Source organism: Lepisma saccharinum, chromosome 6 (genome assembly GCF_977018435.1).
Source record: "Lepisma saccharinum chromosome 6, izLepSacc3.1, whole genome shotgun sequence".
NCBI lineage: Eukaryota > Metazoa > Arthropoda > Insecta > Zygentoma > Lepismatidae > Lepisma > Lepisma saccharinum.
In genome coordinates this window covers 30,131,738-30,154,978 of record NC_139234.1, presented here as the reverse complement: position 1 = coordinate 30,154,978, position 23,241 = coordinate 30,131,738, and the positions used below count along the sequence as shown (strand labels likewise).

The window sequence follows — 23,241 nt, the reverse complement described above, 5'->3', positions numbered from 1 at the left end:
AGAGATAACTATTAGTGACAAGGAGCAAAGTAATACGCAGAGATGTACTACAAACATTGCTTTTTCAGGCCCACATTTTCTTTTTGTTTTACTGCGTACAGTTTTTGAGATTTTTAAAATCTCCCTTAGGTGGTCGCAATTCCCCCACTTTCCCCTACGGTTTTGAATATTTTAACTTTTAGTTTCTTAGATATTAAACGAGAAGACAAAAGGTTATGAAGAGAGAAGTAACATGCATTTCCTGAATTAAGCCTACTTTTTATTTCCTCTTTAATATAATTTTCATTTGTTAATATTACTCCTAAGTATTTGAATTTGGAAACTGGTTCAAACGAGTTGTTATCAATAATTAGATTTTGATTATTACCTAACACTTGGTTTCGGCCTGTAAGCATATATTTCGTTTTCTCTTTGTTAACTTCCAAACCTATCTCTTTAGCAGTTTTGAAAAATATTTTAGCATTATTCTTAATTGTATTCACATCATCCCCCAGTAAGTCTACATCATCTGCATATGCTAACAACTGAGTCACACCATTTAATTTTAGTCCTTCTTTAGTTTCTTTTACCTTCCTAACAGCATATTCTAAGGCAAAATTAAAGAGCAATGGAGATAATGCATCTCCTTGTTTTAACCCATCATGAACCTTGGGTGAAATATTCTGTGAAACTTTAATTCCACTCTTTAAAAAACACAAACACACACAACAAACACTAACAGCTACTGAACATTTTGCAAAATATTTGCACACAATATTTGCGTTGAGAGATAAAGAATACTGTAGGGGAGTATAACCGCTGAGCGCAAATGAGATGATAGTTTTTCACTGCGCGGACGCAACCGACGAAGCCTCCTGTTGCGCTCACTCCCTCTTTTACGTAACGTTACTTCTTACACTGTCACAGTACAGCTGCTCGCTCTCCAGTCCACACACGTATACAAGCGCTCTTCCACAACTATGGCGGGTTAACAAGGCATGACATAATTCTACACATAAAAGAAACGGCTAAGTGTGTTGCACAATGCTATAATTCGCGAAAAATGAAAATTCACAACAGCAAGCAATGAAACAATGAATATTTTAGAATGGTATTAGTATAATTTTACATTATTTTAAAGCTTGTTTTCTTATTACTGTTATTATTGTTCCTGTGTAGAACAATGGATGACAATCCCCCCTTCTACGGCATTCCCCCAAGAGCAAAAGTTGATATCCAACAAATAAACAAAGTTACCATTGTGTTTGGGATAACCATGGCAACATGAGGGCGCTGCATCAACGTCCATGGTTGAGAGGGAAACAGATCCTTGCTAGAACTGGAACAGCCCTCGCAAGGACAAGAACAAGAGACAATTACGTATTGAAGTAACTTTTTTTAAAGCAATTCCATCCGAAGATCTGCGACAGTTTATTCTTCATAAACTTTGTGGTAAAAGACTTAAGGTATTGTCTAAGAAGTTTATTCGCTGTTTAGGTTATATTCAGGTCACAGGTCACTCCTGATTCTAATGAAGATTATGTGTGTTGTGTAGAGTGCAAGGTAGAAATGCCTTCACACCTATTCACATATAGGTTTTAAACCATAAATTCCTTTATCTCGGAGGTGTAGCACTATTTCGGAAAGGTCCAACAAGGTATGTATGGACTGGTACAGATAAGATTTTAAATAATTTTAGGTTCTCTTAAAAGTTATGAAACTTCCAGAGAAGTGAGACCCAGCTTGTCACTTGGGAACGAAACTTTAGAAATAAATGAAACCTTTCGTACCGCAGAGACAAAGTGCACGTATCCCATGTCCCTTGCGATTCACTGGGACTGTGACTTTTTTTTCAACAGTGTATATTGTATGTATCAGTTGATCGAGCATGCGCATTGAATGCTCTCTTATACACTGAAGAGACTAGTTTCGCTTGTCGCTTTGATGTGAAACCTCCGTGTTGCGTGTTGGCCGTAGCCCGTCGCTTCGCTCTGAAAGCTCCCCTACGATGCTAGTGATGACCAGCGACCAGTCCGCACACTTATGGAGAAATCAAGCCATGCTCGTTATTCCGTTCTCGTATACCATTTAGCCGACCTGCGGGCCTGAGCGGTTAGCATAGCGGCGGCGGGGGTACCGAGTTCTAATCCCGGCATGGGTGTCCTTTCTGAGTGTTCCTTCATCAATTTCATTCTATCATTCTATCCTCATCGTCGCGATTAGCCAAAATTGGCATAAAAGCGGCGCTAAATTTTAAAAAATCGAAATAACAAATTGAAAAGTATTTAGAATTCTCTGCATCTTCAGAAATTATCCCCTCCTTCCCTCCCTCAGTCGTCCCTACTCATATTTGTGTGTCGTTTTATTCATTTCGAACCTCAAGGAGAAGAATCCTAACATTTTTTTAATTGTTAAATTATGTCACCACGGACAATCATGAATGGCATGAGGTGGATAAGTCAATCTCTCTTCCACGCAGTGCAACCCGGTAACTGCAGCCTTGCATGCCAACGAGGCTCTGGTGCCTGGAATCAAAGCCAACATAATCCTCTGTGGGACTGTGCGTTGCCCTGCTGTGATCTGACTGGCAATTTACAGCTTCAATTTCAGCATATGCATGGTAATTTCAGTACTCAGATATTTCATTTCTATCAATCTTGGTAAGGAATGTCTCAAAACTCATTATATGGAGGTTGTTTTATTTAAGACCTGTCCTTCTCTTGTCCCAATACATCGCGCTGGTTCAAGTAGCCTCAGTGCTGAGTCACCCAGCATTTTTTTTATCTCAATCTATCAATCAGATCAACCCTAGATAGAATGCCATATTGGATATTACAAAAGGTTGCCAATGTCCCGAAAATATTAAGTAATTCAATCCTGCAAGAAGTAGGACCATGTCCCTGTAAACTTACCATCTTCAGGTATTGTGCATTAACTTCATGTCAATAACTTCATAATTTCGGAACATTTATCAGGATATTAGAACATTTACTACAGGAAAGTGAGAAAAATATTTAGTGAAAAATCGTAATGCCAGCCTAAATAAATGTTTGCAACATATATTTTGATTTGTTTTTAGTCCACTTTATACACAGATAGGCTAATCGAGACTGAACTTATAGTTAAAATTGGGATTCGAACCACTGTGGCCCTCCACCAGGTATCAAACCCGAGACCCCTTGATTACAAGACGAAGACGTTACCACTACGCCACCGGGGAGGCCAATGAAACTGCTAAAGAAAATAGACATAAGTTGATGATCACTCCCTATTTTAGAGATTCTTAGTGCCTCTAAATATCCCTTGCCTTCGTTATCAATCCATCGAACTTCATGTGGAATCAAGTCAAGAGATGTCATTCCACAGAAATCGCCGTAGACAGTTCGTCTTTAAAATATATTTCCCCTAAGCCTATTGATTTCCTCTTATGGAAAATTCAGAGCGAAGATCAATTGTTTATACAGGAGAGAGCAGCCCGCTCGTCTCCGGGCATTAGGATCCCGTCGGGAGAGGGGGGACTGTTTGGGAAGTATGGCGTATTCATGACCTGATCTCGGCCGGAACAGATTACTTCCCTCAGCTGCTTCGGTTTGTTTGTGAAACTCGAGTCTTCCCGTCTGTTCTGTTTTCCTTTCCCAAAGTAATCATTGGCCGCTTCCTCTCCATCCTTTATCTGATTGATTTTAACGAGACAGGGCCGTAACGAGTCAAGGGAAGTTCCAGGGAGTCCGGCCATGTAGGGGTGGCCTGGTGTGTGAAGAGGCCTCGTCTCGAATTGTAAACCTCGGTTTCGTCCTCGAAGAACAAGTATCGGTATCCCCTAGACAAGAATAAGACAATATTTTTTTTTAAATTTACGTTTCCGCTACTTTTGGCTAATTGAGAAGCTGAGGATAAAAGGGTGATAATATGAAGGAACGATCACAAACATATATGGACAGCTAAAGTAACTGAAGCCTAGGAAGCTATTCAAAGCTATTTTTCTGAGATATCAGTCGAGTTTTATGAATATTTAGTAATTAGTTTATTTCGATGTTATTTTTTTAAGCAGAGTTGAATGATTTTAAATTAAAACTTTTTCTACTGAGAACATATTGTACACTGTACTATTTATTTTTAATGTTATTCTTAACCTTTCTTCCTTGTTTTACTTGTAGCCTTATGTTCTAGTGGAATCCACACAGCTGGAATTTTACTGTTTCCAATAGTAGTAGTAATGGTACGTTTTTAACAGACACTAAGACATGACTGAAATATCCTTAAATATGCTAAACATTTTTTAAGATCAGAAATGCAAACTATGAATCTTCAAATATAACCTATGATTTTTTCAAATAAGTTTTTCTATGTTTTCTCATTTCAAAATTTGTAGGATGTAAATCAGAAACCATGACATTAGAAGAAAATATCGAAGGACGCACATAAAATGCCGGTGCTTGGTAGGGGGGAGGGCAAACTATAATCCTGCCTAAGATGCCAATATATCTAGCTACGGAGAAACACAACACAAGTCACATGGATGATTATACTGGCCATGGTTCCAGACGCCAGAGCCTCGTTAGTCTGCGAAATGCAGTCCAGGGTGTACTATGCGGTCTCCTTCAGAGTCAGAGAACTTTCACAGAGTATAAGTCACTAAGTCAAATAACTTTAAACGCTAGCTGGGTAAATGTTACCTATATAGGCGTAGCTACGGGGTGGCACACCCTAATGGGCTGCTTTACCAAAGAGAATTAAAGACAGATATTTCAATAAGAGAGAAAATAAGCGGCAGTTTGTAAGAAGTTAAAAATGTCATTACTTGGTACAAACGTGTGCATTATCGCTGATGAAACGAGTGTCTGTAGTTTTTCGATATTTTGATGTCATTGGAGAAAGAAAATATTTACTGCATTCTACTCTATACAACAGCGCTTTTCTTCTATACCTGTCACAAGCTGCACGTGTGAGAGATAGCTGTTTCCAAGCTTTCCCAAGTTAAAACTAAATTAAGAGAAACTCGCAAGCAGGATAGATTGGAAGCCCTGCTCTTGCTATTTGTGGAACAGGAAAAAGCCTCGTCTATTGATGTAAATGAAGTTATTGATGAGTTTAAGAACATTGTACATTTTGACAGACATCTCTTGTTATAGATGACGAGTATTTTGATGTATTTTTTTGTAACATTTATGAACATTTTATTTGTGTGTGTAATTTCTGCAATTTGATTTTTCTACTACATATATTCAGAAATTTTCAACACTGTCATTTAATGAATTTATATTCCTTTACAAACATCAGTGCAGTTAAAGAGCCAAGTGATTGTGTTGCAAAATATGCTATTAAAAAGGTACAAGACCTCATTTTTTTGTTCACACCCAAATATAAAGTTCTAGCTACGCCTATGGTTACCCACAAGCGAAATTACTTCTTAGGTCCGAATTATAATTGTTATATACCGTGCGGATAATAATACTTTCATTGATAAAGATGAGAAATTGATTTGGTTTATTTTACTTAGCTTTTTTGCCACTTTTGGCTAATCGCAACCATGAGGGTGAGTGATGATGTGATGGAATTGATGAAGAGACACTCGCAAAGAACACCCATGCCAAGGCCGGCATTCGAACCACTGTGATAACCACTCTGTCACGGAGTTTGGCTAAAAGTATGAGAAAAAGTACTCTAATACGCACGCCACCCACCAGGATGCGAAGACGCGCGCTGCGTAAATTACTTCTTAAGTCCAAATTATAATTGTTTTAAACCACATAATTTTTAAAAAACACTATTGATTAAACTAGTTTTATTGAGTTTGAATATTTTTGTTGTATTACGTAGTTGGTAAAAATGAGAAGAAAAGAACATGTTCTCATACCAAACTGAAACGCATGAGGGTGCGTTTGGGTGAAATTTACCCAAGCAGGGTTTCTACGGCCCTGCGAGCGAAACTAATGAAGTGTATCAGCCGATTCAAGGTCTGGACAGTCCGAAGGGTTAACTGAAAAGGTACTGAGAAGGGTGGCTCCAGGCGCTCATTAGAAATGGTCAAAAAAATATATTTCATAATCGCCTGTGTAAGCTTTACCCATACGCGCGATCTTACGGGTTAATAGAGCTTATCTGACTCTTTGTTTCGAAGCTACGAATGCTCGAAAGAGGAAATTCTATCCTGAATAAATGTTATAAGTTCAGGTTGACTGTTAGGAAAGAGGTTCCAAGGAAAAAAGAAATAGACAGGGAAGATAACAACTTGGAAAGGGTGACAAGGTGAAAGAGGTAGAAAGAATGAGACAGAAAAAAGAGCAAGAAAGTGTACAAAAGATAAAGAAAAATAGATTAGACGCAAAAAGAAAATAGAGAGAGAAAGAAAGAAATACATGAATAAATAAAGAGGGAGAGAATTGAACAAATAGAGTAAGATAGAGGACCTTTGCAGCCGTTACCACCGTTGCAGAGCCCTACCCCTCTGAACATATACCCCCCCCCCCCCTTTGAGCCCATTCTAACAACGCCACTGAGTCTTGCCTCACAACAGCTAAAGCCTCTGCCTCTCTGTATATGTAGTCGTAATGATTTTCCCCAAAAGGGCAGAGCCTGTCATACGGAAAGATCTGACATCGACTCCCGGGAATACAGAGAAAAGCTTAATCAGTTGTTCAAGGTAATTCCCCCCACTTTAATTCGGAAGTAACAAGTGCGCTTACTTCGAAGGTAATCCTATGACGGCACAACGATAGTTGGGTTTAAACCGAACCACTCATTCTCTATCTGGAATCTAACCAGCCACTTCTCCATTACAGGACGATAACGTTAACCACCACAATATCGGGGAGGTTCGATACCCGGTTCGTAATGTCGGATTATATTATGGGGTTGTTGTAAAATTCCTCTTTAGCGCAACGCACAAATCCAGAGGTCTTATGTTCGTATCCAATGTGAAGCACTTACCCCTCACCCCCACTCCTCATCTTCATTGTCGGGATGTACGTACCTACCGAGATAGTCATGAAATAACAATACAAGGACTTTCGCTCGTTCTGCCTTAAACGAGCAGCTTCGGGCCGTTCCGAGGTGCAGTTTTTATCTCTCGTAAACAAATCCGTAACATTTCGTAACTTTCCAAATTAACCAATTCCTAGCAAAGGACCTTGAAGAAATACAAACTCCAGCATGCGTCGCGAAACAGAAGCAAAAGGAGCGCTGGCGACATCTGCTGCAAGATAACGCCAGAAGTTTCCCTGCAAAATTACGACTGGAGCGACGTTTATCGGGTTGTGGCTGAAGCGCGAACTAACAGTGATCTGGAGCACTCTGATAAGCCAAATCCACAGCGCAGAGAACTCGATTTTGCCAGAAAGATAAATATGTATCATGTATTTCCGTATCTACATTTTCCGTGCCTCGAGTTTTGAAACACGGTCGTTTTCACATTTTGAAAAATATCTTACGAATAATGTTTATAACGTGCTTTTAAAGTTCTGTGGCAATCTACAAGGAAAAGTGACAGAAAAATAATTATATATATTGCACTTCATGCACAGCAAGGCTAATCGGAACTGTACAGTTTAAAGTATGATGGGAACCACTATGTGTCTCCACCGGGTATCAAATTCTTTTCCTGTGACTCTTTGATCACAAGGCGACGACGATACCTTAGCAACAAATACAAGAAATTGTCACTGGGTATGCCAGAATACCTTTACAATCAAATCAGCAAAGGAGATAGATTTTGTAAGATGTCACAGAAAACTGAAGGCCAAAACTAAGTGTTAGGTAATGGTCATGGACGTCCGGAAGGGAGGGGGGCCGCCCCGCCTGGAAAATGAATGTCCATCTAAAAAGTACGTATATATTTCACACATAATTTCATTTCAGTCACTGTAATTTATGTTAATTATTATAAGGGTGTTGAAGGAACATGATAATTTCAGACTAAAGCAGTGTTTTTTTAGAGCGCATCAATATTTTTGGGGAAAATATGCCTTCTCTGCCCCCCCCCCCTGAAAAAATATCTTGCTTTCCCCTTCCTTCAAAAATCCTGCGGACGTCCATGGTAATGGTCACAGCCTTAAAAAGGTAAAAGATAAAGTGCTCCCCTGTGCATAGCACCACGCCATGAAGGCGTATAGGGGGTGTGGGGGTAACGCCGCACACTTTCATGATCCGGTCGTGAGTGGAGGTGATGTGATCAGCATCACGCCCCTGACCGCCTTTACCCCCCAGGTACCCATGTTATTCGACGCTGGGTGGGCGCCGGGGCCGCTTCCAAAGTTAGAAAAGTTCCCGGATTTGAACCGGCCGGGGATCGAACCCGGGACCTTTAGCATGGTAGTCAGACGCGTTACCGACTGAGCCACCGCGGCCACGTCTTATTGTAGATAATTCACTTGAATTAATTTCTAAATTCGCGTTGCAAGAAGCCGTAAAATCATACGGGGCCGGGGTGTAGAGTTAATTTTCAATCTCGGTCATTTGTGGAGATGATGTGATCAGCACCACGCTCCAGCTGTCTAATATTTAATTTTTTTATATAGAGATATAGCGCATGTCTTTAGAATGAAGCATAACCGTCGTGACATTTGGATTTTGAGGGCGGAATGCTGTATAATACGTTTTTCCATATTATTGCAGGGCGCGTTCCCCGAATATCCCCCGCTAACGACGTCCATGGGAACTGTACCCAATTGGGGATGAACATCAAAATGTAAACTAGGGAAAAGCAACAAAGAGGGTGAAAATTGCTCAGCCCCTCACCCGCTATAATGAAAATCTGACATGAAACCATTACCTGCTGTCTGACCGCAGAAGGCAAGCTAGCTCCTGAGGACGAGTCTAACCGCGATAGGGGAGGTAGGTAGGCAACATGCACGAAACAATGCTCAGGATAATCCTCTGTGGAGCCGCGTTGTCCTGTGTTTGTCCTTATATGTGCCGAGTGCCCATTTACAACCTCAGCTTTTAACTAAGTAAGAAGTTTTAGTCCTTAGTAAAGTTTAGTCGTGTTAAGCAATGACTGAATGCTCAGCTTTAAAAATTGAGTGAGGAAGTCTTTAACAGGCATGTTTTCTTTTTTCTTATTACGTCATCTTCTCAATTTTGTTTTAGTCAAGGGGTTTAACCCCGTATTGTGTGACGGCAAAATAGCATATGTGCTGAAATGCCCATAAAAAAAACCCAATCAATATCAGTTTAATGTGATTCGTTGTTCTCAATGCGAGCAAAGCAATTAAAGCATATTTTGCTTCGACTTTTGGCAAAACATTTTGAAGAATTAGAACTTATCTTGCATATTCCCCCTGTTCCATATTTCAAAAGTGTTTAGTAGAGCAGAATCTCTCTTGAGCCACTTATTTCTTCCCGGAAGCAGATGGTCGCGTTCTTCTGGAGATGAGAGGCTGTTTATCGCGCAGAAGCTAGGAAATTGGAAACCCAGTGGCACGGAGGTGCTTTCGCTCCGCAAGGCCACAGGCGTTTCTCGGAGTTTAATTTCCAACAAACGATACCCTCGGGCAATGAGATGGCCAGAAGCAAAGCCAAGGCAGGGATTGCAATATTTAGAAGAGCGTCTTCCCTAACTTCCAGAAAAACGAGGCACGTTGATCTTCCATCGGGGGGGATGCACTTTTTGTCGTTTAAAAGTTAAAGAACGCAACCAACAACTAGTACACGATTTAATTTTGCACGATTATTATGCTCCACATCAATGAGACTTCAGAAAATAGTACAGCATTTAGATAAAGCTAAATATCAGGCTGTTCAGAAAGTAATTTCCGGAGAAATAAAACGTTACGTGGAACATGCGCACAAGAAAAATTCGTGAAGTGAAGAGCGGTGGAACCATCACCTGTGATGATGAAAGTGACAGGTAGCGTGGAATTTGCGTACATACTAACTGAAGGCATAGCAGAAAATAGCGAAACATGTGATCTTGATAACCGTATACCGCCAGCTCTGTGCGAGATGACGTCAGCCCGCTTTAGCACTGGTGCATGGGCATCAGGGTCCCGATCGCTGTCTGGTCAGTCAACGCAAAGTGTGAGTCAAGCCTACCAGTGCATACCTGTTTATATTCCTGCTTCCTTAGTTGTTAACAAGCTAAGCCATTTGGAATTCGAAATTGTTGAATCCTATGAAGGAAGGCTTTGCTTGATACACGAATGTTACCTTTACAGCATTCAATGAAGAAATGAGAATTATCAAGGAAGTACACAGGAATTGCTAAGGCCCCGTGGTGGAGTGGTTAGCACATGTGTTGATGTAACAAAATATTTTCGATTAATTTGTATAAACCATCATTTATGACTCACACAGGTTTGATACAACAGGTAGAAATACACAATTGCCAGTCTTAAATCTGGATAAAGCGTGAGTGGAAGGTTTGTAACATGGTAAATAGTAAATCACCTCCTTGCACTCTGGACATTTGTACTCAAATTTCACGTCACCTGCCACTTCCAGCAATGCACGTGTTACCCCCACCACTCTAGTCTTACCCGTTCACTTAAAAGTCCACTAATTTTGTTTGTACAGTCAGAGAAAGAATTGCTTGGGCCCACGAGACCTAGAATCTCGTAACGTCTTAAAGCCTGTTGTGTATGCAACCCAAATAACAAAATATTCGCTTAAGTTTGTCTGGTGGATCTGGGTTCTAGGCAAGGATTGAGTATTGATAGCATGAGTCGCATGACTCATGTCCCAGCCACAACAAACAGCTGGGTGCTACGAGGCCTCCAGAAGAAAATGTCAGGAACTTGGTTTCTTAACAACAGCCACTCATAAGGAAATATACTGACTGATATTAGAGTCGATGTCAAGGAGGTTCACTGAAATCATGGTTTACATCGAGTTCTCACCACAGACCACACGCTAATTAAAAATGAGTTGTTTAAGTCCGGTTTATGCACTGGACCTACAGATTAAAGTGGGATCCGAATCATATGTTCCTCTATCTGGTATTGAACTCGGAAGCCTTTGATTACATGGCGAAGACGTTACCATTACGCCATCGGAGAGACAATAGAACGCCTTGAAAAAGAGACGAGCGAAAATTGAGACAAACCATATTTGGCCGTAAATTTTTACCATATTTTGCCGTAAATTTTTATCATATTTCGCCGTAAAATTTAAGATAAGACAATATTGTGTGCTCACAGATTCGAACCGTGGGAAAGGCATATAATTTTTGTCCCATCGTTCATTTCACGAGTTTATAATTCCTCCTCACCGACACAATTACCTCAAGTGGTAAAGAAAAGCGAAGTAACATAAATGAAACATAAATAAAAGGAAAAAGCGAGACATCTTTTATCCTTAATATTCTGCAGTCACTTCAGTCGCATTTACGGATGCTACCTTTAAAGAGAGCCGCGGTGTCTCCCTTGTCTTTTCGCTTCCTTTGTGATCTCGCTTCCCTCTGTCACGATTGGTCTAATACTAATTAATGCAATATTAATTACAACATCCAAACAACGAAACAATACACAATCGACTGCACCACGTCGTCGCCTTGTAATCAATCGGTCCCGGGTTCGATACCCGGTGGAGGCACATAGTGGTTAAACTGTAGGTCCAGTCTCAATTAGCCTTTCTGTGCATAAAGTGGACTTAAAACACCAAATCAATCAATCAATCAACTGCACCAAACAACATTCTAATTGTTTTCGAATCGGAAAACAATTTAGATGCTGTTAAATGAAGTAAGGTGCAGTAATAAGATGGGATTTTGGTACGGTATAGAACTAAATCGGTGGGGATGTTCGATTTGATTGGATGTTTTAGATGTTTGTTATTTAGTGTGGCTATTCTTTCACTTTTGGCAAATCGTGACGATGAACATGAGTGCTGAGTGATGATATGATAAAATTGATGATGGGACACTCACCAAGAAAACCCATGACTAAGCTGAGATTCGAACCAGGGGCCCAAGCCGTAGTAACGCGCTGTGCTAACCACTCCTCCACGGAGGTCTGATACTAGTGGATATTATAACATACTTTGTGTGATCAATTGGGAACAAATGTTTGGAATGACTAGGCATATTATTATTAATACATATTCATATCATTATATCACGTCATTTTATTTACCACGAAGTAAGATTAGAGACAATCACTCGTCCATTTTTTCCTTTCAACTAATTCCTTGACTTTAGGTTAATCACAACAATAGGATAAATTATGAAACAAATGATAATGAATATGGGATTTTGCCAGTTATTACGAAATTACCTGACACAATCATAATTAAGGAGGCTCGTCCTTATCGTTGCCATCAGCCAACGGGAAAGAAAAGTGATGTTACGTAACAAAAATTATAAAAGTAAACATGATGGAAGAGTACTTATTTCATCTCTCACGAAATCTCCTACAAAATCTGAATATATGAAATATATGTATCTTAACACATATTTTCGATTTCTATATTTAACTAGTCGAGACCGAGAACGGGAGATAATTTTCAATTCGAGGAACCGAGAGACCGAGACACTGGCAAGTCTCGTTTCTTCTTGACACCTCCCTAATCGAATTGTTCTGTTTGTTATTGGCTATTATTATCATTATTTTTCCTCTGTAGGTAAATCATAACAACGATTTATGATCAAATAAACCAGATAAAAGGGCAAGAATAAGAAAGTCATGCCTGCCCGGGACTCCATCCCAGAACCTTATTTTACGAGATTTGAAATTCTGGAGAATGCATCCGTGTTTCGCGTGGCTTTCTCTTTCCTCTACTTCTGTTATTTTATCATACATGTATAATTAAAATGGATCTGAGAAAATATATAGCGATTCACATTAGTGTTGGTTAGATGCTACAGATATGAACTTCAACCTGGAATAAATTATTATTTTCTGTTTCATATGGTTGAACATGAAATTTTCTTGCACTGTGACAATTTCTTTTTTTTACATTTTGTTTTGTGCACAAATAAGATAATCTGTACTGGACCTTCAGTTTAAAGTAGGATAAGAACCACTACGTGCCTCCATCATGTATCGAACCCGGGATCCTCGATTACAAGGCTACGACGTTATCACTACGCCATCCAGGAGGCCCCGTGACAAAATGTTATTCACTCGATTCTTATCATAATGTACTTCAACATTTACATTATCGTTTTATTTTTCTTGTTTATTTTTGTTAACCAATTTTATACGACTCTTTTTGTGTATTCGAATTTCTTCTTGTTTCAGGAAAAAAATATATATACAGGCTGTATAAAAATCCCTCCGTGCAAATAGATAGAAGGCTCACTCTCGAGAACCAATTTATAAATAACATAACCATTAGGAAACTATTCGAACGTTAACTGATATAACTGCAGATGAAACAATACTTACAGGTACTAACGAAATAACTATTCTTGTATAGGCTCAGAAGCAACAGGTATCTGGTGAGTCATTCACTCTTGCTAACTACGGGCGAAGGTCACTGAACTGCAGGGTAGCAAGGAGGCGTCTGATCTACCAAACTAGCAGACGATGTCACGTGTTCCTGTTATCAATGAGGAGGAACGCAGCTTTCATATCAAACTAGACGTATGTTTTGGTTCCGTAGAACACTTTCTCGTCGTGGCCTTGAAGTTACCTCAGGACAGTCGCTTCTGTGCAAGAAAGATATATTCCCATTGAGGGGAAGAAAAGAGCTTCGATACCCCCCTTCGTGACAATCGCCGAATGAGTCGAGACTTTGCGTGCCATATGTGCTATACATGTGCGATTATGTGCGCGAAAAATTTCCAATTGTGCGAGCTTAATAAGAACGCAATAAGATATCAAAATCCGCAGAACAGGGTAACACCTCTCCGTGACTTTCAGATAATAAGCTCAAACTTCGTCCCCCTTATGTGCTGATTTCAAGCTTCTGTTTGGGTTATTTTGCGTCGCATTTTTACCTTTTGCGGTAATCGCGACGATGAACATGATACGAATGCATCGACAGGTTTCGAACCTGGATTCTCTGGCTTTGTAGAGAGTTACGGGGATTTCTATTTTTAGTTTTATTTGGTGTTTTAAGACCACTTTATGCACAGTAAGGCTAATCGCGACTGCATCTACAGTTTAAAGTTAGACCCAAACCACGATGTGCCTCCACCGGGTATCGAACCCGGGACTCCTTGATTACAAGGCGACGCCGATACTACTGAGCCATCGGGAAGGCTAAGAGAGAGAGTTACGGTGACTATGCTAATGAAGAATTGAAAGTAGCAGAACGACTAATTATTCTCTAGTCAACATTGAGATCGTTAATGAATATTATGAATGTCAGTTCAAATTTTTTTAAAAAAACTACATTTCAAGAATGCGTTACAAAGTTACTCATTTTATACAACGGTTGGTGAGCGCCGGAACCTCTTGAGCAGGTGAACAAATTCCCGATTCTCCCTCGTCGGGATCGAACCCAGATCTCTCGCATGGCATCAAACACCCGCCCTAACGACTGAGCTACCGTGGCACATATAGTATAATATCCTTTGTAATTAAGGAGAGTTATTTTATCGTTTCGTTCTACGTATTTAGGCGAATCATTTTCTGACATATGAAGTGTATCTCTTCTCGGTTCTGCGACTTGGCTTGAGAAGAGGCGATTTTCTGACGAACAACATTCCACCTGACAAGTCACGTGACTTTCCTACATTTCCTGGGGCTGTTGGCTTTTGCATGAAAGACGAGTTGCTCTTGAGACAGACAGAATCACCCGATCACCTAAAGGTGCAATGTGTGTTGCCTACCATCCTGCATCATTTACTGACATTAAGTCTTATGGGGAAGAACTTTTTTTCCACCATACACATATTCCATGTATGCATCGCCCCCGACTCGTATATTTGTACTAAATTTATTTTGGTCAGACTTACACCATAAGTCACTTCTCTATACAGTCACAACCATTGTTAAAGCGCTTGTCTCTCACTTGATACACTGATGTAGTCAGAAATAGTGTATCGCAAGCAGTTTCTCATTTAGGAAGTGATTGATTGGTTTGGTTTATTTTATTTCGCTTTTCTGCCACTTTAGGCTAATCGCGAAATTGAGGATGAGTGACATGATGAAATCGGTGAAGGGATTGCTCAAATATAACACCCGTGCCCTGGTCGGAATTCAAACCAGAGACTCCTAACGTCATAGCGCGCTGTTCTAACCACTCCGCCACGGAGGTTTGCATATCATTTATTAATTTAGAGAATGTAGCTCTTCTTTCTCTTTCATCAGATGAAGCATCTTCATTACTTTGTCTGCCGTGTATGTTGCTCAAAATGTTCTAACGGCACTAGCCACCCACCTCGTAGACAGGGATAGCGCGCGCTGCACCTGGGTACATTAAGTGTTCGCCACTGTACTATAACTACTTTGAAATAGTGTGAAGTGCAAAGTGTAACAATACTGGAGACGAAAACTTAGCCTTCATTCCAGAAGATGGAAGACCCAACTTCAACAATTCCAAAAGTGAGTAATATCTTTTCACTCTGAAAGGAAGAAATACTGCTTCTTGAAATTTCTCCAAGAATGGTCCCCATCTCTCCTTCCCTGCGTATTAACATAAATCAGAGCCTCTCTCAGCAGTCCATCTATCGTTGGTGAAACATTGGCGTTATTTCGCGTCGCCCGGAGACACGGCAAGTGGCTGAAACTGGAATATATCGGCAGCTGTATGTCATTCCAAGCGCCACGGAAGAGCTTTCGTCGCTTACCAATGTGTCTCAGCTAAATCATCCCCTGAGTAAGTGCAGCCGCAACTTAGGCGCGGAGGAGGATTCTCGTACTTCACGCCTTCGATATTTCCCCTCAAGTACTTTTAGCAGAAGCAGGTCTCGTATGTTTTCCTCTTTTGTTCCGTGAAGAAAGCCAGTGTTGCCACATAGGAGCCAAATGTGCCTAAAATGCAGCTAAATGTCACATCCGAGTAGCTATGAACATTTCAGATCAAGGTTGGGGTTGTCAAAACATTGGTGACTTGCTTCTCTCCTCTCCAGTTCCACCAGAACCCGTTAATATGTTTCAAAGTTTTTATTGCGGAATTTTAAGCTAAACGATGCACTAAATTACTGTAAGTTGTGTGTATTAATGTCATTAAATTAAGTCTAAAGAGAGATTTGAAAATATCAGTAGAATTAGGAACGCCCACATCAAAGAGAAAAATAAATTTTTCGTCCGCCATATTACATGGCTACATTACAACAATATAGTATAATCATAAAAGTAAAAGGTAAAGCTACCCCCTGTACATTGAAATATGCCGTGAAGACACGTGGAGGCATGTAGATGTAGGGACCCACATATTCAAAATGTCGGCCATTTTTAGATGTTATGTGGTCAACACCACGGTTCTATAGGTTTTACCTTCCCAGGGTTGCCTCCAGGTATGCACTGGGTGAACCCCAGAGCCACTCCATGCAGTGCTGGAGATATACGCACCTGGGAATCGAACCCGAGTCTCCAGCCGGAAGTCGACGCCCTATAGACTGAACCACAATGGCTCCTATTTTAATAATATGCTATAAAAATAAATACTAAATATTAAGAAGTGAGGCCCTTTGTTATTCTAACTTGGTAGTTAAATGATGCTGTGTACGAAATGAGAATTGAATATGGCTATTCTGAAGAGCTATATTTTTTTGGAATATTAGTGTGGCTTTTACGAACAAATAAGCGAAAAAGATGAAGTTGATAGATGTGAAAAGTTCGGAGGGGTTTCAACTATGAAAGATGCAACGCAATCTACAAGCATTTTAAAAGTTGGTAGCAATGCTTACAGTTGCAACATAATCACTGTCTGTCTGCTTTCAGAACGTCAAGATGATAAAGCAAAGGACATGGCCCTGCCTCGCGGATAGACCCAGAATCAGCGAAAGCAAAACTAGTCAGGTGACTTCCAGCAGCTTTTCGGGATGTTACAGTTTAAATTTCAATTCGTCCCGTAATTTTGGTATTGCGACGGAAGGTAACATCTCGTCCCGCGTCTTGTTCTGGGTGAGGCCCAAGGACTGGTCCTACGGGAAGAAAGACAGCTCCCTCTTCAGCAGACTCCCGCGAGCGGTGATGCTCAACATCTTCTCCAACTTAACAGAGAAAGAGCTGTGTTTGCAGGCAGCGGTTTGCAGGAAGTGGTACACGTTATCCAAAGACCCTTCTCTGTGGAAAAAACTTCGGTTCAGCGGCAACAAGGCGCCCATCAACTTCATCCGCAGGAGACTCCGGGAGTGTCCTCAGCTGGTAGAACTGAATCTTGCCTGCGTGCCGTTCTCCATCGTGATTCTACGACAGGCTTGCCGTTGCTTGACATCTCTTAAGTCCCTTACTGTCAAGTTCTGTACTGCACTCGACAGGGTCAACGACGGGTACCCGAAAGAAATTCCGGAGGCCGTTATGTTGAACGTGCTGTACAATTTTCCCAACTTGGAATGCATCAACTTGAAAGGGACGCAAATATTATCGAGCATATTCTACCAAAGATTGGCAACCCTTCCTCGTCTAAAGTACCTGAACCTTGGCTCCAATCAGCTCATCCGTTCTCAGGAACTCAGTTCCGCCGTCATCAACTCCAGGCACCTCCAGGACCTGAGGCTTGTCCCAAGATGCACTTTGGAAGGTCGGCCGGTGTTGACGGACGACGACTGCGTTCTCATATTTAGCATCTTGAAGGACAATTTGCTGTCGCTGAAGTTCGACGCCGAGGGACTTGGAGACAAAACCTTCGAATGCATCTTCAAATGCAAAAAATTGCACACGCTCAGCATCGAAAACGCGACCTTGCTTTCGGAGGATTTTCTACCGCTTATCGCGCTTATTACAAACCTCAGGACGCTGAAGATCAGCAACGCGTACTTCCTAAGCTCTGACGCGTTTGAGAAACTCTTCCGGATCCAAGACATGAGGCGTCTGAAGCAGCTAACCCTTCTCACCTGCTGCCACTTGAGCGACAAGGGCCTCGAAGCCATTGCAGAAACTTGTTCCGCTCTTGAACACCTCAGCGTGCAGAGCTGCAAGAGATTGACCGATGAAGGCGTCGCGAAGATTATCCAGCACTGCAAGTGTCTCCGGCGTCTCAATGTCGCGTATCTGAATCGGTTAGACGGGTGGTGCTTCGAGTTCATCCCGGAACACCTCCCGACTCTAAGGGAACTCCTTATAGAAGCTCAAGTCAACGACGAGAAGAAGGAAGCTTTGGAGTTTCTGAAGCGAGAATTTCCTGAGCTCCAAGTAAGCGAGATAGTTTCAGAATTTGGATCAAATTTGCACCCATTAACTTGAGAAATGTTACTACGTAGTGCTGCTTTTCTTATGATTCTTCAACCGTTCGTTAGAAATATTTAATAGAACGAAAAATACAATCAGAGCATGGAGTACTCATAATCAAAGGCTATTTTATGATTCTTCAACCGTCATTTAAATATATTTGTAGAACGAAAAATACATTCAATAGAGTACCAATAATCAATAACTACTTTTATGATTATACAACCTTCTTGTGATATACAGTATATTTAGTAGTAGAATGAAAAAATACCTTTAGAGCATGGAGTACTCATTAGAGTGCTGCAATGAGCGTTTTTTGCTCGACCGGCAAATAGTTCGCACGAACGACGCTAGATAGCGTTAAGAACTGACAGCTCTTCGATCACCATGACGTCACGAGCGAATTTCGCTCGAACAGGCAAAACGATCAGTATACGCTCGAAACCCAGTAGTTCACGTGTAACCGTAATTTTTCTGTAGTGTTGGCCCTTCCAATATGGATCGTGAAGTGAAAGACGCAGTGAAATTGAAACTGAAGTGAACATAGTCATCATTTTCATGTTAAAATGTAATTTAGTCCATCTCTACAACACATAGCAATGTATGAAAATGAATAGATGATTATGGGCTGAAACTACCAGGACGGATTTTTACGCATATATTTGTACGATTATTGTCCCATTAAAAAGATATTTGATATTCTATATATTCGAGCGAATTATCCTCGAGCGTGGGAGATTCAATCGAGTATTTTCGAGCGAAAGAAAAAACTCTAAAATGTAACACTAAAGTGAATGAATTAACCATAGAACTCCCGAGAGAGCGAGCGTTGCTATTTCATCCTACAAATGTGGCACTTACTTCGTGGTCAAATTTGTAATTGTTGTTAATGATGAGCTCCACGTTTTCAAGAAGAAAATTCCCAATAACTTGGGAAAATCGTGTTTTTCTTATGGGCTGTGGGAACGCTCCCCTTTCTCTCTCCCGGGAATATTAAGACATGTAAATTCTATGTTTCTCTTTGCAAGGTTGGTGATCACATATCACTATAACACCATATTATGGACACATTACTAAGGGAAGTAGTAAAATTTAATAAATTAGTGTCAATTTTGCATGGCTTTCATGCAACGCACATGTTCATAATCTAAGTTCATCTTGAAGTTGTTGTTTTCTTTCAATTCACAAAAATACTGTGCAACACTATATTTAAATGTCAACATGTAAGCCTACAATACATTAAAAAAAACTCTTGAATATTAAACAGCATTAGACAAAGAAAAGTGTATTTGACCATAGAGCCCCCCATTTTTGGGGGAAACTGTGTTGTATATAATAGCATGGTAGAGTTAAGCTTAACGCCCACTGTCACGCCGGAAACGCGCCAACCCGAACCTCTGAGTGTAAAATCCCATGTGCCATAGTCCTCCCATGTACACTGGAGAACTTTAAAAAAAGGTCTCCCTCCTCTTAGTTAGATTGGAAGGTAGTTGGAAACACTTCATTACTCCTGTATTAGATAAGAAAGTGGGGGATGGCAGTTGCAAACAAGGCCATCACTACCCTATGCGCACGTAAACTTGTTTCCAGAAAGCTTTCTATTGGAGTCTTGTCAGGCATGATCTTGGCAGTTTGTGGAAGATTTTTGTGTTCCTACCCCCCCCCCCTCCTCTGTGTATGTGTGTGTGTGTGTGCGTGCGCGCGAGCACGCCGATGGGAAAATAAAAAGTATAAAAAATACTAAAATTCCTGGCATGAGTAGTTAGTAGTAGTAAAGGTTAGGTAAAGTTCCTCGTGCGTATACAACGTGCCATGAAGGCACATTTAGGGAATGTGGTAGTAGGGCACCGCATATTCTCGAGCTCGGCCATTTTGGAGGTGATACGATCAGCACCACGATCCAGCCGCCTTTTTTTCGCCAGGGTTGTAGTAGAAATGAGAAAATAGAAATGTTCTGCATTCTGCGTATGTCCCAAGTATCTGTTAACATCCTAACCCGCAGTTTTTGCAGGATAAACTAGTTGAAGGCCGCGAGTAGTTCCTGAGAATTAATGAACATATCACAGAATGCGCACTACTTTAGCTCACGTTTCTTGGGGGGAGGGGGGAGAATGATATACAAATTTATTCTACGAATGCTTACGTCATTGTGACAATGGAGTATATTTTGCAGACTAACGAGGATCTGGCGTCTAGACACAAGGCCAGTATAATGGTCTGTGAAGTTTGGGCTGTGTCCTACGTTTGTGATTGTCTTTCACAAATTTCGTCTTAACACACCTTTCATCCTTATCTATGTGATTACTCAAAAGTGGAAGAAAAGCGAAGTAAAATAAATCAGTCAATTGGTCATTGTGTCCCTGCGTTTTTCAATATTTCTTCCTGAACGAAAATTAATGTTTCACCGATTTAATGCATCAATATAGTCATGTGAATTATTATTTTCCGTCATCATAGTGTGCTTAATCATTCCTTAAAGCATAGACTTTAACGCTGTTGTCCTTAGTGTAAACGATCTTAACTGTGTGGAAGTTTTTATGTAGGCAAAAAATGGTTAAGAGTAAATCCCAATTGATTGTTATAAATTTAAAATATTATAACTCTGACGTGACGCATATTAACTGTTCTTAGTTCGCTGTCAAGGAACGATTTCTCCTAACTAAAAAGGATTCCGGCCTCCGTGGTAGAGTGGTTAACACAGCTTGCTTAAACACCGCCTTGGCATTGTGTTCGTTCGGTGTTCATTGTGACTGTCCCTTCATCAATTTCATCATTTCGTCGCTCATCCTCATGGTCGCGTTTAGCCAAAAGTGGCAGAAAAGCAAAGTAAAATAAACCAAATCAAACATAAATAAGAATCTGAAGGGAAAAATATTCCATTACCAAAAATAAAATATATATAAAGTACAGTAATTACTTTGTTGACACTGCAGTTTTTTTGGCAGTGTGTAGCTGTCTTAGGGTCGTATGTTCGAATTAGCTGACCTCAAAATATACGAAGAGTGAACGATTAATGGAAATGGGGATGCACATTTCTATTACTTTAGTAAGCGTTCAGTCGTAAGTCCTGTGGACACAGTGTGATTTTCGTGCAAGGAAGGGTTCCTGGGACATCAACTAGGTCGACGTTTACTTATAACACTACGAGGGTATGGATTTCTCTCAACAAGTGCAACAAATGTTTATGGTCATGGAAATTATTTATACAATTTATTTGAGTAACGTCGTTTTCTACCTCTTGAAATTAATGGTGACTGGAGATGAAAAGACACACGTGGCAGATTGTAACGTGCTTTGAAGACAGAGTCTTAAGTTCGAACTATGATTAAGGTATGTTTGCCCCATCACATCCATGTTATCAATTGGTCAATCATTCTCATCGCTACGGATTAACCAAGAGGCAAAAAGGCAACGTAATATATCCTAAATAGAAAAAAATACAGAAAAGGGGCAAGGAAATGCACATATCGTGCCGAGTCGAGGTTGTGTGTTGCAAGAGGGAAATGTGTAACTATTATCGCAAGAGCACGTTCAATTATATTAGGGCAGAACCATATATCACACAATACAGATGAAATTGTTGTCGGTTGACGTGAATTGTTAATCTGCCTAAACCCTTAAGGCCGTACTAAAGGCAATTTTGTGGTAATTTTTCGATAACAGATGGCAGCACCGTTTGCCATGGCAACCGAGGGCCATGTTGCCAGATCTCCGCGTAATCAAGGTAGATGCATACAGGTTGGTCGATTAGGATACTCCTTGATGGGATATGACGTCACGTTGGTTAGCAGATTTTTTTGAAAATCTAAGTAGATGTGGAGCAACGTAATTGTTTATCATGAGATTTTAGTTGTATGTTCTTATTGAAAAAAATACAACAATTTATCAGCAATGGAAGGTAGTAATAGTCGTAATAGTAATATCAAATCCCTTGTATTGTATTATGTATTTCTTTTAATATTTCGAAAGCAGAAGAGAAAACATACAAAGATAGCTGTAGTTAATTCAAGCACGAAATGCATAAAGTAAGAAGAGTAATTGAAATAATTGAAAACATTTTTCAATTACGTTTGAAGCGAATGCTGCATTGACTGTAGAATTCACTTTATATGACAGTACTTGAACATATTTATATCTTTTATCGGTGACGTTAGCAGATTTTCTTCATAAATTTGCAGAATTTCAGTGAACGTCTTGTAAATATTTATAAATATTAGCGCTCTCTAACGATTCTCAATCTTTTATCCTTCCAGTGAATAAACATGTAATTCTGCACCCTTATTTTTACTGAGTTTTAATATCGCGATTTTGAAAGAAAAATGTCAGAAGAATCATGGATACACAATAGAAGACATATTTGTTATTTTTATAATAGTTCAATATTAAATACAGTTTTGTAGCGCATCTAATTTATTTGCATGTAATGTCACCACACAATGTCCTGTTTCATAGTTCTTTACGGATTTGGTCTATTCTGGTTTTCAGTTCTGCAGCTGATGTAGAATCTTTGGAAGTATCAGTAACATTTTCAAGTAACAGTAACTGTAAACTACTTACGTTATGAAATTAGTAATTGTAACTCAGTTATTTTTCCACCTAACTAGTAAGTTGTACAATTACTTTACTGCATGGAAAGAAATATTAACTTAAACCAAATGTTCTCCGCCCCCGTGGCGGAGTGGTTAGCACATCGCGGTACGATGCCAGGGGTCCCGGGTTCGAATCCTGGCCTGGGCATGGATGTTCGTGAGTGTCCATTCATCAATTTCATCATATCCACTCATCTCCATCATCGTAAACTAGCCAAAAGTGACACAAAAAGCGAAGTAAAATAAAGCAAATCAATCAATCAATCAATTGATGATTATTAAACTCTCGAGACCATGAGGACAATTTTGTATTTTTTTCGTCAAGAGCCAGGATGTATCCCAAGTTTATTTGTATTAGAACACTTACCATATAAGACTACATACATAATCTCCAACAATCCTCATGGACACAGTAATTTTATAGTTCAACAAAAATTCTACAAAAATATTTGGTT

General features: G+C 40.1%; 1 protein-coding gene across 4 annotated transcripts; it reads left to right on the top strand.

Moving 5' to 3' along the window:
* The first annotated feature begins 1,281 nt into the window (after positions 1-1,281).
* On the top strand, positions 1,282-18,332 carry LOC145989291 (uncharacterized). 4 transcript variants are annotated; one of them, XM_083124623.1, is made up of 2 exons: positions 1,282-1,431; positions 16,749-18,332. In XM_083124623.1, exon 2 carries the CDS (start codon positions 16,758-16,760, stop codon positions 18,210-18,212), a length of 1,455 nt encoding a protein of 484 aa, XP_082980749.1. In that variant the 5' UTR covers positions 1,282-1,431; positions 16,749-16,757; the 3' UTR covers positions 18,213-18,332. The 4 variants fall into 4 exon arrangements, with proteins under 4 accessions (XP_082980749.1, XP_082980748.1, XP_082980750.1 ...); XM_083124622.1 differs by having other exon boundaries at positions 1,282-1,445; XM_083124624.1 differs by lacking the exon at positions 1,282-1,431 and adding an exon at positions 8,691-8,811.
* Positions 18,333-23,241: the final 4,909 nt, after the last annotated feature.